This window comes from Girardinichthys multiradiatus, chromosome 17 (assembly GCF_021462225.1).
Source record: "Girardinichthys multiradiatus isolate DD_20200921_A chromosome 17, DD_fGirMul_XY1, whole genome shotgun sequence".
Taxonomy (NCBI): Eukaryota; Metazoa; Chordata; class Actinopteri; order Cyprinodontiformes; family Goodeidae; genus Girardinichthys; species Girardinichthys multiradiatus.
The window spans coordinates 20,517,156-20,534,661 of record NC_061809.1 but is presented as its reverse complement, the minus strand read 5'-3'; the positions used below and the strand labels follow the sequence as shown (position 1 = coordinate 20,534,661).

At 42.6% G+C, this 17,506-nt stretch overlaps 1 protein-coding gene across 1 annotated transcript in view; it reads right to left on the bottom strand.

The window, feature by feature from the left end:
- The window catches only part of prrt4b (proline rich transmembrane protein 4b), a 44,213-nt gene that overhangs the window by 6,124 nt on the left and 20,583 nt on the right, over positions 1-17,506 (bottom strand). The window contains exon 3 of the mRNA XM_047389426.1: positions 15,867-16,004. Coding sequence (XP_047245382.1) covers positions 15,867-16,004 — 138 coding nt within the window. The remainder of the gene's footprint in view (positions 1-15,866; positions 16,005-17,506) is intronic.

Below are 17,506 nucleotides of genomic sequence, written 5' to 3'. Positions count from 1 at the left end.
ACACTTTCTGATTTGTATAAGTAGCTACATGATGATGAGGAGTCCGTTCAGCTACTGCTTTATGCAGTATCTAGCAATATCTAAAGAATGCATAAAATCTTTTTTTATTTTGAAGATGTCAGTTTTTTTTGGACAAAAAACAAAAAGGTTTGTTCTAGTTTTATATTTGTCTCAAGCTCTTTGCTTGTATAATTTATATCCACGTGTTTCTAATTCTCTGCAGTTGTTGATCAGTGGAAACACCCATCCATCGGTGGGTCTGGTTTTCCTAAACTTAAATATACGTATATATACAGTACAGACCAAACGTTTGGAGACACCTTCTCATTCAAAGAGTTTTCTTTATTTACATGACTATGAATATTGTAGCTTCACACTGAAGGCATCAAAACTATGAATTAACACATGTGGAATTAAATACTGAACAAAAAAGTGTGAAACAACTGAAAATATGTCTTATATTCTAGGTTCTTCAAAGTAGCCACCTTTTGCTTTGATTACTGCTCCGCACACTCTTGGCATTCTGTTGATGAGCTTCAAGAGGTAGTCACCTGAAATGGTTTTCCAACAGTCTTGAAGGAGTTCCCAGAGATGCTTAGCACTTGTTGGCCCTTTTGCCTTCACTCTGCGGTCCAGCTCACCCCAAACAATCTTGATTGGGTTCAGGTCCGGTGACTGTGGAGGCCCCAACAGTGTCACCAGCAAAAGCACCCCCACACCATCACACCTCCTCCTCCATGCTTCACGGTGGGAACCAGGCATGTAGAGTCCATCCGTTCACCTCTTCTGCGCCGCACAAAGACACGGTGGTTGGAACCAAAGATCTCAAACTTGGACTCATCAGACCAAAGCACAGATTTCCACTGGTCTAATGTCCATTCCTTGTATTCTTTAGCCCACACAAGTCTCTTCTGCTTGTTGCCTGTCCTCAGCAGTGGTTTCCTAGCCGCTATTTTACTATGAAGGCCTGATTCACACAGTCTCCTCTTAACAGTTGTTCTAGAGATGTGTCTGCTGCTAGAACTCTGTGTGGCATTGACCTGTTCTCTAATCGGAGCTGCTGTTAACCTGCGATTTTTGAGGCTGGTGACTCGGATGAACTTATCGTCCGCAGCAGAGGTGACTCTTGGTCTTCCTTTCCTGGGGCGGTCCTCATGTGAGCCAGTCTCTTTGTAGCGCTTGATGGTTTTTGCGACTGCACTTGGGGGCACTTTCTAAGTTTTCCCAATTGTTCAGACGGACTGACTGACCTTCATTTCTTAAAGTAATGATGGCCACTTGTTTTTCTTTACTTAGCTGCTTTTTTCTTGCCATAATACAAATTCTGACAGTCTATTCAGTAGGACTATCAGCTGTGTACTGTATCCACCTCCTGCACAACACAACTGATGGTCCCGACCCCATTTATAAGGCTTGAAATCCCACTTATTAAACCTTCACACCTGTGAAGTGAAAACCATTTCAGATGACTACCTCTTGAAGCTCATCAACAGAATGCCAAGAGTGTGTGGAGCAGTAATCAAAGCAAAAGGTGGCTACTTTGAAGAACCTAGAATATAAGACATATTTTAAGTTGTTTCACACTTTTTTTTTTCAGTACAGGTCCTTCTCAAAATATTAGCATATTGTGATAAAGTTAATTATTTTCCATAATGTCATGATGAAAATTTAACAGTCATATATTTTAGATTCATTGCACACTAACTGAAATATTTCAGGTCTTTTATTGTCTTAATACGGATGATTTTGGCATACAGCTCATGAAAACCCAAAATTCCTATCTCACAAAATTAGCATATTTCATCCGACCAGTAAAAGAAAAGTGTTTTTAATACAAAAAACGTCAACCTTCAAATAATCATGTACAGTTATGCACTCAATACTTGGTCGGGAATCCTTTTGCAGAAATGACTGCTTCAATGCGGCGTGGCATGGAGGCAATCAGCTTGTGGCACTGCTGAGGTCTTATGGAGGCCCAGGATGCTTCGATAGCGGCCTTTAGCTCATCCAGAGTGTTGGGTCTTGAGTCTCTCAACGTTCTCTTCACAATATCCCACTGATTCTCTATGGGGTTCAGGTCAGGAGAGTTGGCACGCCAATTGAGCACAGTGATACCATGGTCAGTAAACCATTTACCAGTGGTTTTGGCACTGTGAGCAGGTGCCAGGTCGTGCTGAAAAATGAAATCTTCATCTCCATAAAGCTTTTCAGCAGATGGAAGCATGAAGTGCTCCAAAATCTCCTGATAGCTAGCTGCATTGACCCTGCCCTTGATAAAACACAGTGGACCAACACCAGCAGCTGACACGGCACCCCAGACCATCACTGACTGTGGGTACTTGACACTGGACTTCTGGCATTTTGGCATTTCCTTCTCCCCAGTCTTCCTCCAGACTCTGGCACCTTGATTTCCGAATGACATGCAGAATTTGCTTTCATCCGAAAAAAGTACTTTGGACCACTGAGCAACAGTCCAGTGCTGCTTCTCTGTAGCCCAGGTCAGGTGCTTCTGCCGCTGTTTCTGGTTCAAAAGTGGCTTGACCTGGGGAATGCGGCACCTGTAGCCCATTTCCTGCACACGCCTGTGCACGGTGGCTCTGGATGTTTCTACTCCAGACTCAGTCCACTGCTTCCGCAGGTCCCCCAAGGTCTGGAATCGGCCCTTCTCCACAATCTTCCTCAGGGTCCGGTCACCTCTTCTCGTTGAGCAGCGTTTTCTGCCACACTTTTTCCTTCCCACAGACTTCCCACTGAGGTGCCTTGATACAGCACTCTGGGAACAGTCTATTCGTTCAGAAATGTCTTTCTGTGTCTTACCCTCTTGTTTGAGGGTGTCAATAGTGGCCTTCTGGACAGCAGTCAGGTCGGCAGTCTTACCCATGATTGGGGTTTTGAGTGATGAACCAGGCTGGGAGTTTTAAAGGCCTCAGGAATCTTTTGCAGGTGTTTAGAGTTAACTCGTTGATTCAGATGATTAGGTTCATAGCTCGTTTAGAGACCCTTTTAATGATATGCTAATTTTGTGAGATAGGAATTTTGGGTTTTCATGAGCTGTATGCCACAATCATCCGTATTAAGACAATAAAAGACCTGAAATATTTCAGTTAGTGTGCAATGAATCTAAAATATATGAATGTTAAATTTTCATCATGACATTATGGAAAATAATGAACTTTATCACAATATGCTAATATTTTGAGAAGGACCTGTATATTCATAGCTTGATGCCTTCAGTGTGAAGCTGCAATATCCATTGTCATGAAAATAAAGACAACGCTTTGAATGAGAAGGTGTGTCCAAACCTTTGGTCTGTACTGTATATATACAGGGGTTGGACAATGAAACTGAAACACCTGCCATTTTAGTGTGGGAGGTTTCATGGCTAAAAAGGATCAGCCTGGTAGCCATTCTTCATTGATTGCACATTGCACCAGTAAGAGCAGAGTGTGAAGGTTCAATTAGCAGGGTAAGAGCACAGTTTAGCTCAAAATATTGAAATGCACACAACATTATGGGTGACATACCAGAGTTCAAAAGAGGACAAATTGTTGGTGCACGTCTTGCTGGCGCATCTGTGACCAAGACAGCAAGTCTTTGTGATGTATCAAGAGCCACGGTATCCAGGGTAATGTCAGCATACCACCAAGAAGGACGAACCACATCCAACAGGATTAACTGTGGACGCAAGAGGAAGCTGTCTGAAAGGGATGTTCGGGTGCTAACCCGGATTGTATCCAAAAAACATAAAACCACAGCTGCCTAAATCACGGCAGAATTAAATGTGCACCTCAACTCTCCTGTTTCCACCAGAATTGTCCGTTGGGAGCTCCACAGGGTCAATATACACGGCCGGGCTGCTATAGCCAAACCTTTGGTCACTCATGCCAATGCCAAACGTCGGTTTCAATGGTGCAAGGAGTGCAAATCTTGGGCTGTGGATAATGTGAAACCTGTATTGTTCTCTGATGAGTCCACCTTTACTGTTTTCCCCACATCCGGGAGAGTTACGGTGTGGAGAAGCCCCAAAGAAGCGTACCACCCAGACTGTTGCATGCCCAGAGTGAAGCATGGGGGTGGATCAGTGATGGTTTGGGCTGCCATATCATGGCATTCCCTTGGCCCAATACTTGTGCTAGGACTATCGAACCATTCTTGAGGACCATGTACAGCTAGACTGGTGAAAGATTGGTTTGATGAACATCTCCCATGGCCTGCACAGTAACCAGATCTAAATATTATTGAGCCACTTTGTGGTGTTTTGGAGGAGCGAGTCAGGAAACGTTTTCCTCCACCAGTATCACGTAGTGACCTGGCCACTATCCTGCAAGAAGAATGGCTTAAAATCCCTCTGACCACTGTGCAGGACTTGTATATGTCATTCCCAAGACGAATTGACGCTGTATTGGCCGCAAAAGGAGGCCCTATACCATACTAATAAATTATTGTGGTCTAAAACCAGATGTTTCAGTTTCATTGTCCAACCCCTGTATGTGTGTATATATATATATATTCATATTTAGCAAATTACTGTATTTTCATGTACAAATGGTTTCACATGCCTCATATTATCTTTTTGGCTTTTCTGTCTTTTGGTTGTATAGACTAAATGCAAGACTCCTGCTAGTTCTATTATGTTAACATCTTACTCTGGAGCTGCAGGGGGAGAAAGAAGGATGAGAGAAACCTTTTATTATCCCTGCAATATTGCTGAAAGGTAAACATCCTTACCCTCTAATGCATTTTTGCATGCACTGCACAATGGGTGTTGTTCAAACCATATATGGTCATCTTAACATATGCAGAGAAGGCTCACATTCAAGTAACAATAATAAGGGAAACTTGCCCACCTAACTGCTAAGAAGTTTTTTAAAAGCTTTAACTTGTCTGCCACTTGTCTTTATTATTTGTCCTGCTTGTTTCCTGACCTCAGTGTTTTATAGCTGTCCCAGGCTCAGATGAAAATGCCAAGCTTGAGGAAATATGACCCCACAGCGAGCTACTTGTGCGTCTGTTAGTGTTATACAGCAGCTTTACTTCACAGTGTGCTGTAGTGTCCTGAGCTGCATACAGTGCCTTGCGAAAGTATTCGGCCCCCTTGAAATTTTCAACCTTTTGCCACATTTCAGGCTTCAAACATAAAGATATAAAATTCTAATTTTTTGTGAAGAATCAACAAGTGGGACACAATGAATGAAATCAGTGGAATGAAATTTATTGGATGTGTCTAACTTGTTTAACAAATAAAAAACTGAAAAGTCAGGTGTGCAATATTATTTGGCCCCTTTACTTTCAGTGCAGCAAACTCACTCCAGAAGTTCAGTGAGGATCTCTGAATGATCCAATGTTGTCCCAAATGACTGATGAATATAAATAGAATCCACCTTTTTGTAATCAAGTCTCCATATAAATGCACCTGCTCTGTGATAGTCTCAGGGTTCTGTTCAAAGCGCAGAGAGCATCATGAAGACCAAGGAACACACCAGGAAGGTCCGAGATACTGTTGTTCAGAAGTTTAAAGCCGGATTTGGATACAAAAAGATTTCCCAAGCTTTAAACATCCCAAGGAGCACTGTGCAAGCAATCATATTGAAATGGAAGGAGTATCAGACCACTGCAAATCTACCAAGACCCGGCCATCCCTCTAAACTTTCATCTCGAACAAGGAGAAGACTGATCAGAGATGCAGCCAAGAGGCCCATGATCACTCTGGATGAACTGCAGAGATCTACAGCTGAGGTGGGAGAGTCTGTCCATAAGACAACAATCAGTTGTACACTGCACAAATCTGGCCTTTATGGAAGAGTGGCAAGAAGAAAGCCATTTCTCAAAGATATCCATAAAAAGTCTCGTTTAAAGTTTGCCACAAGCCACCTGGGAGACACACCAAACATGTGGAAGAATGTGCTCTGGTCAGATGAAACCAAAATCGAACTGTTTGGCCACAATGCAAAATGATATGTTTGGCATAAAAGCAACACAGCTCATCACCCTGAACACACCGTCCCCACTGTCAAACATGGTGGTGGCAGCATCATGGTTTGGTGGTTTGGGCCTGTTTTTCGTCAGGAGGGACAGGAAAGATGGTCAAAATTGATGGGAAGATGGATGGGGCCAAATACAGGACCATTCTGGAAGAAAACCTGTTGGAGTCTTCAAGAGACCTGAGACTGGGACGGAGATTTATCTTCCAACAAGACAATGATCCAAAACATAAAGCCAAATCTACAATGGAATGGTTCACAAATAAACATATCCAGGTGTTGGAATGGCCAAGTCAAAGTCCAGACCTGAATCCAATCGAGAATCTGTGGAAAGAGCTTAAGACTGCTGTTCACAAACGCTCTCCATCCAACTTCACTGAGCTCGAGCTGTTTTGCAAGGAAGAATGGGCAAGAATTTCAGTCTCTCGATGTGCAAGACTGATAGAGACATACCCCAAGCAACTTGCAGCTGTAATTGCAGCAAAGGGTGGCGCTACAAAGTATTAACACAAGGGGGCCAAATAATATTGCATGCCCCACTTTTCAGTTTTTTATTTGTTAAACAAGTTTGACACATCCAATAAATTTCATTCTACTTCACGATTGTGTCCCACTTGTTGTTGATTCTTCACAAACTATTAGAATTTTATATCTTTATGTTTGAAGCCTGAAATGTGGCAAGAGGTTGAAACGTTCAAGGGGGCTGAATACTTTCGCAAGGCACTGTAGCACCAATGCACAGCCAATGTGATTTCAAAGAAAGACAAACAGATCAGATTTATATGCAGAAATACAGAACTAAATCAGTCCAGTCAGATTTGAATTTTATATCTTTATGTTTGAAGCCTGAAATGTGGCAAGAGGTTGAAATGTTCAAGGGGAGTGAGTACTTTCGCAAGGCATTGTATTTTTTTCCCAAGAGGAGCAAAAACAAAACAACAATAATCCACCTTTTTAAAGAGGCTTCTGGTGCATTTAAAAAAAAAAAAGTCTGATGACTTTTCAAACAAAATGTTGTCATAAGGACTCTCTTTGCATATTTTCACCATAGCAACACTTTCTCTTGAGACAGTAAAGGGAATCCAGATTTGTGAGGACCTGAATATTTATAAGCGTTACATTCACACTATTTAGTTCAGATGGGAAAGGAATATTATATAGCCATTAAGACAGCAAAACAACTGTTTTTTTCACTTGAATAAATTTGGATTATAATATCCTGATATGGTTATTATTGCCACAACTTTATTTACTGCTTAGTTAAAATTATTTCAGAACAACAAACAAATACCATAACCTTTCTAAGCTAAACCTTGAATAACTCTTTAAAGAAAGCTAACACTTGTTTTTGCCTCATGTCATTAAAGTTTAGTAAGTATCCTGACCAGCAGATTGACGTAGTTCAATGCTACAACGATGGACATTATTAACTATATATATTTATATTATTCAGCATTATTTTTTCATACTAATCAACCAAAGAGTTAAACTTTCAAACTTAATCAAATAAATATTGAACTGATGCTTTTTAAAGCAATGTGTTTCACACCAACGTTCTTTGAGATAAACAGAAAAAGAACATGGCAAGCACATATAAAGATGTCTGGTGTTACCAGAAATAAAAACCGTCACAGTGGACAAATTCAGAAACAGATTAACCTGAGAATTATGCTGAATTCACATGTATGATCTCTCATTTCATACTGTTTTATCAGCTAGATATGAATATTTCTCGTTGCACCAGATCTGTAATCCATAATTCCATGAGTTTAACAAACTTCATGCTCACATTCCTTAATCATTTGCAAAAGTATATATTTTGTCTGCGTTTAGTCTTGTTGGATGGTCTTTAACCAGCTTTAAATGATACAGGGCGTTGCAAAGGTATTCACACTCATTCACCTTTTTTACATGGCCTCACAGAAAGCCTCAGACGTTTGTTGGAAACATCAGCAAACAAATAGCATCATGGAACCCATCAGACAGGTCAGGGTATAAGTAGGAGAAGTTTAAAGCAGGGTTAGGGTATAAAACATTATCCCAGGCTTTGAACATCCCAGAGAGCACTGTTCAATCCGTTATCTGAAAGTCGAAAAAGAATTTGCCACAACTTCAAATACAGGTCCTTCTCAAAATATTAGCATATTGCGATAAAGTTCATTATTTTCCATAATGTCATGATGAAAATTTAACATTCATATATTTTAGATTCATTGCACACTAACTGAAATATTTCAGGTCTTTTATTGTCTTAATACGGATGATTTTGGCATACAGCTCAAGAAAACCCAAAATTCCTATCTCACAAAATTAGCATATTTCATCCGACCAATAAAAGAAAAGTGTTTTTAATACAAAAAACGTCAACCTTCAAATAATCATGTACAGTTATGCACTCAATACTTGGTCGGGAATCCTTTGGCAGAAATGACTGCTTCAATGCGGCGTAGCATGGAGGCAATCAGCCTGTGGCACTGCTGAGGTCTTATGGAGGCCCAGGATGCTTCGATAGCGGCCTTTAGCTCATCCAGAGTGTTGGGTCTTGAGTCTCTCAACGTTCTCTTCACAATATCCCACAGATTCTCTATGGGGTTCAGGTCAGGAGAGTTGGCAGGCCAATTGAGCACAGTGATACCATGGTCAGTAAACCATTTACCAGTGGTTTTGGCACTGTGAGCAGGTGCCAGGTTGTGCTGAAAAATGAAATCTTCATCTTCATAAAGCTTTTCAGCAGATGGAAGCATGAAGTGCTCCAAAATCTCCTGATAGCTAGCTGCATTGACCCTGCCCTTGATAAAACACAGTGGACCAACACCAGCAGCTGACACGGCACCCCAGACCATCACTGACTGTGGGTACTTGACACTGGACTTCTGGCATTTTGGCATTTCCTTCTCCCCAGTCTTCCTCCAGACTCTGGCACCTTGATTTCCGAATGACATGCAGAATTTGCTTTCATTCGAAAAAAGTACTTTGGACCACTGAGCAACAGTCCAGTGCTGCTTCTCTGTAGCCCAGGTCTGGGGAATGCGGCACCTGTAGCCCATTTCCTGCACACGCCTGTGCACGGTGGCTCTGGATGTTTCTACTCCAGACTCAGTCCACTGCTTCCGCAGGTCCCCCAAGGTCTGGAATCGGCCCTTCTCCACAATCTTCCTCAGGGTCCGGTCACCTCTTCTCGTTGTGCAGCGTTTTCTGCCACACTTTTTCCTTCCCACAGACTTCCCACTGAGGTGCCTTGATACAGCACTCTGGGAACAGCCTATTTGTTCAGAAATTTCTTTCTGTGTCTTACCCTCTTGCTTGAGGGTGTCAATAATGGCCTTCTGGACAGCAGTCAGGTCGGCAGTCTTACCCATGATTGGGGTTTTGAGTGATGAACCAGGCTGGGAGTTTTAAAGGCCTCAGGAATCTTTTGCAGGTGTTTAGAGTTAACTCGTTGATTCAGATGATTAGGTTCATAGCTCGTTTAGAGACCCTTTTAATGATATGCTAATTTGGTGAGATAGGAATTTTGGGTTTTCATGAGCTGTATGCCACAATCATCCGTATTAAGACAATAAAAGACCTGAAATATTTCAGTTAGTGTGCAATGAATCTAAAATATATGAATGTTAAATTTTCATCATGACATTATGGAAAATAATTAACTTTATCACAATATGTTAATATTTTGAGAAGGACCTGTATACCGAGATAGGGCCATCCACCGAAACCTGAGCTAACTGACAGGGCAATGAGAGAATCAGAGAAGCAGGCAGGAGGTTCATGGTAACTCTGGAGGAGCTGCAGAGATCCACAGCTTAGTTGGGATAATCTTTTAACAGGGCAGCTATTAGTCTTGCACTCCACACATCTAGTCTCTACAGAAGAGAGCAAAATTGTTCAGTTGTTAAAAAAAAGCTTAAAGACTTCCTCTTTTTCTGCTTTTTCCACATGTCATGTGGGGTGCACATCAAACATGTGACAGAAGGCAGATGGGACTAAAATGGAAATCTTTGGCCTACGTACAAGATAATATGTGGGATGGAAAACTAACACCGTGAAAACTCTATGCCAACCATGAAATGCTTTTCTTCAGCAGGGACAGTGAAACTGGTTTAAACTAATACAAAGGTGGATGGAGGGTTACCTTCCAGCAGGGTGTGATTTAGATAATATATTAATGTGTTAAAATGGTCTAGACCGGAATCAAACAGATACTTTTTTAGCACTTTATAATTGCTGTTCTCATATGTTCTCAATATACCTGACTGACCCTAAGCCATTTTGCAAAGAACAATAGGCCAAACTTTTAGTCTTTAAATATGCAACGCCAGAAGAAACACACCCCAAAAGACTTACAGCTGTGAAAGATGGTTGGACAAACTATTAAATTAGGGGTCTGAGTACGTATGCATACCATCCCACTATTTTCAGATGTATAAAGCCTTTAAAAATCAATATCATTTTGCTTCCAATTCATAATGCATTACTCCATGTTGGTCGATCACATAAAATTACAATAAAATATAATGATGTTTGTAGTTTTTAATTGAAAAACTTAAGGCATATTAAAACCTTTGCTGGGTGCTGTATCAAACAATTGTCATTGCTCAAAGAATATAAACACTTTGGCTCTAATTCTGTTCACAACATTCAGTAGGTTCGTTCGTTCGTCGTCTTCCGCTTATCCAGGACCGGGTCGCGGGGGCAGCAGACTCAGCAGAGACGCCCAGACGTCCCTCTCTCCAGACACCTCCTCCAGTTCCTCCAGGGGGAGCCCAAGGCGTTCCCAGGCCAGCCGAGAGACATAGTCCCTCCAGCGTGTCCTGGGCCGTCCCCTGGGCCTCCTCCCGGTGGGACGTGCCTGGAACACCTCCCGAGGAAGGCGTCCAGGAGGCATCCGGTATAGATGCCCGAGCCACCTCAACTGGCTCCTCTCGATGTGGAGGAGCAGCGGCTCTACTCCGAGCCCCTCCCGGATGGCCGAGCTCCTCACCCTATCTCTAAGGGAGTGCCCGGCCACCCTACGGAGGAAGCTCATTTCAGCCGCTTGTATCCGTGATCTCGTTCTTTCGGTCATGACCCAAAGTTCATGGCCATAGGTGAGGGTAGGAACGTAGACCGACCAGTAAATTGAGAGCTTTGCTTTTCGGCTCAGCTCTCTCTTCACCACAATGGACCGGCACAGCGCCCCCATTACTGTGGCAGCTGCACCGATCCGTCTGTCGATCTCCCGCTCCATTCTTCCCTCACTCGTGAACAAGACCCCGAGATACTTAAACTCCTCCACTTGAGGCAGGAACTCCCCTCCAACCTGAAGAGGACAAGCCACCCTTTTCCGGTCGAGTACCATGGCCTCGGACTTGGAGGAGCTGATCCTCATCCCAGCCGCTTCACACTCGGCTGCGAACCGCCACAGCGCATGCTGTAGGTCTTGGCTAGAGGGGGCCAGCAGGACCACGTCATCCGCAAAAAGAAGAGACGAAATCCACTGGTCCCCAAACCAGACCCCCTCCGGCCCTTGGCTGCGTCTAGAAATCCTGTCCATAAAAGTTATGAACAGGACCGGCGACAAAGGGCAGCCCTGCCGGAGTCCAACATGCACTGGGAACAGGTCCGACTTAGTGCCGGCAATGCGGACCAAACTCCTGCTCCGCTCGTACAGGGACCGGATGGCCCCTAATAAAGGGCCCCCGATTCCATACTCCTGGAGCACCCCCCACAGGGCATCACGAGGGACACAGTCGAATGCCTTCTCCAGGTCCACAAAACACATGTGAACCGGTTGGGCAAACTCCCATGAACCCTCGAGCACCCTGTAGAGGGTATAGAGCTGGTCCAGTGTTCCACGGCTGGGACGAAAACCACACTGTTCCTCCTGAAGCCGAGGTTCGACTATCGGTCGGACTCTCCTCTCCAATACCCTGGCGTAGGCCTTACCAGGGAGGCTGAGGAGTGTGATCCCCCTGTAGTTGGAACACATCCTCCGGTCCCCCTTCTTATAAAGGGGGACCACCACCCCAGTCTGCCAGTCCAGAGGCACTGTCCCCGACCGCCACGCAATGTTGAAGAGGCGTGTCAACCATGACAGCCCTACAACATCCAGAGACTTGAGGTACTCAGGGCGGATCTCATCCACCCCCGAAGCCTTGCCACCGCGGAGCTTTTTAACCACCTCGGTGACTTCAGCCTGGGTGATGAAAGAGTCCAACCCCGAGTCCCCAGCCTCTGTTTCCACCACGGAATGCGTGATGGCAGGATTGAGGAGATCCTCGAAGTACTCCTTCCACCGCCCGATAATGTCCTCAGTCGAGGTCAGCAGTCTCCCGCCCCCACTATAAACAGTGTTGGCAGAGCACTGCTTCCCCCTCCTGAGGCGTCGGACGGTTTGCCAGAATCGCTTCGAGGCCAACCGGTAGTCCTTCTCCATGGCCTCACCGAACTCTTCCCAGGCCCGAGTTTTTGCCTCTGCCACAGCCCGGGCCGCAGCACGCTTGGCCTCACGGTACCCGTCAGCCGCCTCAGGAGTCCCACAAGCCAACCACAGCCGATAGGACTCCTTCTTCAGCTTAACAGCATCCCTTACTGCCGGTGTCCACCACCGGGTTCTGGGATTGCCGCCACGACAGGCACCGCAGACCTTACGGCCGCAGCTATGGGCAGCAGCATCGACAATAGATGCAGAGAACATGGTCCACTCTGAGTCTATGTCTCCAACATCCCCCGGGATCTGGTCGAAGCTCTCCCGGAGGTGGGAGTTGAATACATCCCTGGCCGAGGGCTCCGCCAGGCGTTCCCAGCAGACCCTCACTATGCGCTTGGGCCTGCCGAGTCTGTCCGGCTTTCTCCTCCAGCGGATCCAACTCACCACCAGGTGATGATCAGTGGACAGCTCAGCCCCTCTCTTCACCCGAGTGTCCAAAACATGCGGCCGAAGGTCTGATGATACGACAACAAAGTCGATCATCGACCTCCTGCCTAGGGTGTCCTGGTGCAAGGAGGGGACATTCAGTAGGTGTACATGAAAATTGACTGAAGTTTAAAACACTTCAGTCACTGGTGGTATTTTAAATGTGGTGGCTGCTGATAAAGTAGGTGGGGTTCAGCACAGTGTTAGGTCAGTGACTTGTCTGGCCATTTGTTTACTTTTCAGGGCAGTGGCTTGGAAGCCAGTGAGTCAGACCAAGTGGAAACAGTGATGGGTGTTGAATTAGACCCATGTTTTTCTTTTGCTCTTTTCAGATGCCACATTTGATCTGTCGGCTCGCTGTATGGGTGCCTGTGGTGCACGGACTGATAAGAGGTTGACATTCCACTTCATGCTGCTTGGTTATCTGGCACATTTCTGAGTTAACAAGTCTCTTGTGTTAAGCTAAGCTGACACATCAGTAGCAGACGGAAAAGTTACCATGACGGATACCAGGGGAAATATAAATATTACCTCCATGTAAGCTATTGTATTAAGTCCCCCAGTTGCATTCACAAATGCACAAGTACAAATGTGTCCTAAAGCCGTACCATTTAAACCTTTTTATGATTAGTTACATTGCAACTACAGGTTGTGATATATTTTATTTGAATTTTATGTGATAAAACAACACAATGCAATGCATATTTGTGAAATGGGAGAAAAAGTATACTTTTGATTTGTTTTAACCAATAGAAAACTTAAAACTGTCACGCATTTACATTCAGTACTAATGGATCAGACCCAGCTTTGTCTGGTTAAAGCTGCAGGTCTTTTGGGGTCTGCCTCTTCTAGCTTTAAACATCTAGTGACAAAAAATATATTAGTTCTTTTTTGCAAAACAGGTCAGTAAGATTAGATGTAGATTTTCTGTTAACAACAAATTTCCATTGTTGCCACAGAGACTTAATTAGTTTAGAATGGACTGGATTTAGGATTTTGAACATCCACCCTAGTTTCAAGACAACTGCTGACTCTATTTACTTTGACTGCCCTGTACTTAAGTTCTCATGGATCTTCTCATGAACTCTAACCAGCTTCCCCATCCCTACCGAAGAAAAGGATTCCAACAGCATGATGCTGCCACCACAATGCTTCATGGTGGGGATGGTGACCCCTCCATGGCTTGTGGCAAATCGGATAATAGACTTCTTATAGCTTTCTTTCTTTTAACAATTTATCAAGCTTTCCACTGTTCTATAAGGGCCAGATTTGTGGACTGCAAGATTAATAGTTGTGCCACCAACAGATATTTCCTGCTGAACTGTGAATCTCTGCTGCTCCACCAAATGTATCTTGGCTACTTCTCTGGATAATGCTCTTCTTGCCCTTGTTTGTTTAGGTAGATGGATGTCCGTGTCTTGGTAGGATTGCAGTTGCATCAACTACTAATTTAGTTTAATAAAATTGCATTTGAGATGATTATAAAACAAAGTGGTCACAAGACCTGTGTATTTCTTCCATTTATTGTAAAGCACTTGCATTGCAAAGTGTTAATCAGGGCTTTACTTGATCACTGTAGTTGACTTCCACAGCAGATTTGGAACGTTTATTTTGCATGAAGTTAAGCTAAGACTATTTACTTCATTATTAATGAAGGCTAACAGCAAAATATGCAAAAAGAAAATCCACATTTAGTTCATGGGGCCATATTTATGTTTTAATTTCTTTCAGTCTCACTTTTAAAGACTACAATGTTTCACTTGAGGCACCTAACCTGCAGATGAGCTGAAGTAATAAAGACAAACAACTCTTTTAATTGTCAAAGGACTAAAAAACCCCACATCAGTCTTTGATGTGCATCGAGAAACTAAGGGCTCTGTGTTGTTGAAAGCGGATTGTCTTTGTTTTCAATTAGGTTCACCTCTGAAAAAGAAATTAAGTGGAAGCTTTGAGGGAAGTTAGATTAAACATTAGGAGAAGGAGGACAAGGTTACTTGAGGGGAATTGTGAAACAACAACAGCTTCTTAAACAGTTTATGCAGTGAAAAGAGACCGTCTGTCAAGAGTGTGTAACCACAATTTTGTTTCATCTGTCTTTGGGTATAATTAGAAAAGAAATAGATGGACTGACTTACAACAATTGTTGTTTCTTTCGCTTACTTTTGACCTACCAAATTAAATAGCCTGTGACTTTCCATCATTACCGCATGGAAACTCCAACTAGTCTACTTTTGAAAATCACTTCACATCATTTGCTATTCTCGGTGAGGTAATGTAGGTTACATCTGCTGCTGTGAACTGGGCCAAAAGTGGATCTGTTAAAAACGTATCTGACCAGAAATAAGCTTCATGAAGATGTTAATTCACAAATCCCCAGTACATTAAACAGGCTTCATAAGAATATCATTTTACATTATGTGAGTATATCCCTAATATAACTGATAGCTATCTTATTGGCATATCCCCACTTTACATATGTGGACAAGCAAAGACAAAGCATTAATAAAAATAGGTGCAGTATGACAAGAGGATCTAATAAACAACTTTTTTTGTTGTTCCTGTTTACATGACATTATTGTTGGCACCACAACACACACACACACACACATATGTATGTATATATATATATATATATATATATGTGTGTGTGTGTGTATGTACCTAGTATGAATACATAAGAGAGAGAGACAGTACACACGCGTGTTTGTTCAGTGGTCGGCCATTGATCTCTATATTTTCTTCTTTCTGGTGTTCTCTAAAGCAGCTTGCTTGTGTGAGCAGTTTTCCTCTCCCACTGGAAGCAATTTGCAGTTTCAAGGAAAGGATGTAGGGTAAATGTTTCCTCCAGTCATCTCAAACATTTACAGGTATTGAACCATGCATGGTAGCTTATTAAAGGAGCTGCAAGCATTCTTTATTTGTTGAAAATACATGATTAAGCAGGATTGTTATTTAAGAAGTTCTAGTGTGTTGCTAGAGTGTTTACTCACCTGTGTTCTGTGCTGTGGATGTTGTTAGCAGCTGAGCGGATGATGTTGAAGTGTCTGTCAAATGTGTGTCAGCATCCCCGCCTATAGCTGAGGTAACCAAACCTTCATCTTTCTCCTTAGCCTCTTTGCCTGGCAGCTCTAGGAAAACACAAGCAGTTTCACCTCATCGTGATCTCAAAGTAATTTAGTTTACAAAGCACTGCATCTCCGGAGTAGCGAAATAGATTAGCAAACCTGGAGCTTCCCAGAGGACAGTTTAACTATTTCTTCACTCTGCACAGAGCATATCTGAGACTTAACTCAGATATGCTCTGAGTTAAGTCTAGAAAATGGAACAACTATATTTCTCAACCCAGTTCTGTCAGGGATAGACCTATCAGCCACTTAGTTGCGGGCAGCCATCCATAGAACAGTACACTGGGCTTCTGTGGTCTACTTACATTGACATCCTTATGTGGATGGGTGTGTGTACATTCTGGCTCACTGCAAACCAGACTCTTTTCTAGTGTCACCAGAGTTTGAAAAATACAAGTTTTTAGAAGAAATTTAATGGCTAAACACAATAACAAAATTAATACAATAGCTGTATTTTAATTAGACATATGTTAATAACATTTTACGTTTTCACAGTTGGATACCAGTTAAATAGCACTTCCTAGATATAATGATAAGGAAAATAATAAAGCCACGAGTATGAAAATACAGACCTAAACAACCCCACTCATATTTAGTCAAAAGTCACTGAGCAAGGTGCAGAGAATGTACACACTTGTAGCCATGAATAAGCTTCTGGCATGATTCTGCTGGATATTTGTCCATCCTTCTTTTTAGAAAATGATAAGCTAATTTAAAGTAGCTGATTTTCTTCAAATGACTTGGCAATAAAGCACAGCCTGCCAACTTTCAATAGAGCCGAGATCAGGGCCACTCGAGAAGCCTAAGGTTAGCCTATTTTATCCATCCCAGGACATGTTTGGCTCACATGCTTGAAACTTGGACACTTTTTGGTGTTCCATCAAGAAGGTTCTGTTAAAAACATTTAATACAATGCTGGTATTAATATTAGTAAAGAAGACAAACATTACAGTACTGAAGAGACCTCCCTGAAGCATCAAGATCAAGCCCGTAGGAAATATCTGGGTATGCATCAAAGCCTGGTTTGTGCCTGCAAACCAATTAATTTAAATGAACTCTACCAATTCTGCCAAATGGAGTGGTGAAATATCCGGCTAGAATGATGCCAGAAGCTTGTTGATGTGTAAGAAAAACTTGTGACTATGGTGCAATTTCCTAAAGACCATTTCATAAAATATCAGTGGGAATGTATACATATTAGCCTGAAATCTGATTTAGCTGGAATATTTTTACTCTTTTTGTAAACATTGAGACATTTAAGACAAAGACAGAATAAGTTAGACAATATTGAGCGCTTAGAAATATTTACATTAAAAGTACTAAATTCAACATTTCACAGTAGAAACAATGAAATATGTAAATAATGCTAACTACTAATGTAAATTAAATACAATATTTCATTGCACAATTATTGTCTTTCTGTTGGTTTCTATTGTATTTTCTGAATATTACATATTACTGCACGTGTTAGCAAATGTTATCCCTAAACAAAATTTCTTGTAAAA